General features: G+C 42.3%; 1 protein-coding gene across 1 annotated transcript; it reads right to left on the bottom strand.

Moving 5' to 3' along the window:
* Positions 1-602: 602 nt before the first annotated feature.
* On the bottom strand, positions 603-1,544 carry LOC105866354 (vomeronasal type-1 receptor 4-like). Its single transcript, XM_012755587.2, has one exon. It carries the CDS (start codon positions 1,542-1,544, stop codon positions 603-605), a length of 942 nt encoding a protein of 313 aa, XP_012611041.2.
* Positions 1,545-2,033: the final 489 nt, after the last annotated feature.

Below are 2,033 nucleotides of genomic sequence, written 5' to 3'. Positions count from 1 at the left end.
TCTGCATCAATTTTTAATGTCTGATTAAGTTGCAAACTCAAAGGCTTCCCCATAATCTTCGGATTGTTTCAGGACCTAATTTTTTTACAGCATGGACTTTGAACCACTCTACTACAGGCATTAAGAAACGTTCAATGATATAAGTATTTACATAATAATTTCATATTTCATTTGCAATTGTTTTTACTATTTAGTGTTTATTATCGGGATGGAAGTTCACTCTGTCTTGTTCACCATTCTCTCATAATTCTGATCATTTTACATTTATACTTACAGTTCTGCAGGGATGGGTGAAGAAACAATGGAATCATCTTCTAAGTGAAGTATCGCAAGAATGGAAAAACAAACACTGTATGTACTCGATGCTAAATTGGAACTAATCCATCAACACTTATGTGCACATATGGGAGTAAAACTCAACAGAAATCAAGCAGGTGGGATGGGCAGGAGAGGATGGGTAAATCCACACCTGATGGATACAATGATCACTATCTGGGTGATGGGCACACCTAGAACTCTGACTCAAATGCTACAAAAGCAAATTATATAAACAAAATGTGTGTACCCCATAATATTCTGAGATTTTAAAAATAAACAACAAATTACATGTTTATGATGGGTTTAGGAGATTTTGTAATCTTTATCCAGGCAAAGGAAAGCCTGGGTTCTCTGGACACACGGCTCATGAGAATGAAGGGACACAGGGTTGGGAAACACACACTGATTAAGGCTGAAGCATTTACTGCTAAAATATTGGGATTATCCATAAAAACGATACAAACTTGAAGAAGGCAGGAGAGGATGTAAGAAGACACAAACATGCTCACCAGGACGAGGATGCTGTGGGTAGCTCTGGACTCAGGGGAGGATCTGGGGGAGAGATCGTTCTTATGGATGTGTTGGACCCGCTGTTGGTGCCTGAACAGGATGAAAACCATGGAGCTGCTGGCCCAGAGCATGAGCCCCACACAGAACACGTCAGGCATTGACAACATTGGTACACATAGTGACACTGAGATTTCATTATTACCTTCCCCAGAACAATATCCTAAATCCTTTTTTATTGTGCTGTTGGTGTTGCCCCATTTGCCAGTGATATACATAAGACAAATGATATTGACCAGCATGTATGGGAGCCAGCACAGGAAAATAGCAAAGCCTGTGTACCTGGGAGCCTTCTCTTTAAGCTCTCCCCACCTGGAGTTCCTGGGGCTGATCGTGATCACCTGGAAGACACTCAGCAGGCACGTGGTGCTGATGGACACACCCCTGCCCACTCTGTGGACATAGAAGACAAGTTTGCATCCAATATCATTGAGGAAAAGTGTCGACCCAAAAGCTGCCATGGTCTGGGGGACTCCTCTAGAGAGGAGGGATAAGAAGTTGGCTATAATCAGGTGCACAACAATCAAGTCTGTGGACCTCGGCCTACACCCAGTGAAGTAAAGAAAGAGGTAATGGTAAAGAAGAGAGACGTTCCCCATGAGCCCAACCACAGTCTGTGATAAGCACACCACTCCTACAGCCAAATCCCCGGAGGCCATTCTGCCAGTTCCCAGTCACTGATATTTGTCTTCAGAGCCAGAAAATCCTGCATGGAAAAATGAGTCATGAGCTGCATTTATAGTGTCAAATGAAATCCAGTATTCTCCATGTACCACTGGTTTTCTCTAGGAAATACTTAAAGTTGTTCTTTAATTAAGGGGCTTTCAAGAGTTGTACGCATAACCTTTCATGACCATTTACAACAGGGGAATTGCTGCTGTGATGGTCATATGTGTGGTAATTTCTTTTTTCACAAATCTGTGAGGCAGGCATTGTAAAGAAGAGGAGGACATAGGCACAGAGAGGTCTTGAAGTTATTTGCCTAAATTCATACCCTAATTAGGGGTAAAGTGGAGTCTTGAACCTGTCTGAGGGATTTACAAAGACAGTGCATTTAACCACTATGCTATACTAATGAAGAAAGATATACTACAGTAATAGGGTATTCGGCAGGTGGGAGGGGGGAGCGGGCGGGTATATACATACAT

This window comes from Microcebus murinus, chromosome 32 (assembly GCF_040939455.1).
Source record: "Microcebus murinus isolate Inina chromosome 32, M.murinus_Inina_mat1.0, whole genome shotgun sequence".
Taxonomy (NCBI): domain Eukaryota; kingdom Metazoa; phylum Chordata; class Mammalia; order Primates; family Cheirogaleidae; genus Microcebus; species Microcebus murinus.
This window is presented reverse-complemented; position numbering and strand designations above follow the sequence as displayed.

Excerpts from the sequence above, each read along its gene's own strand:
- LOC105866354 (XM_012755587.2), bottom strand. The coding sequence starts at position 1,544 with ATGGCCTCCGGGGATTTGGCTGTAGGAGTGGTGTGCTTATCACAGACT.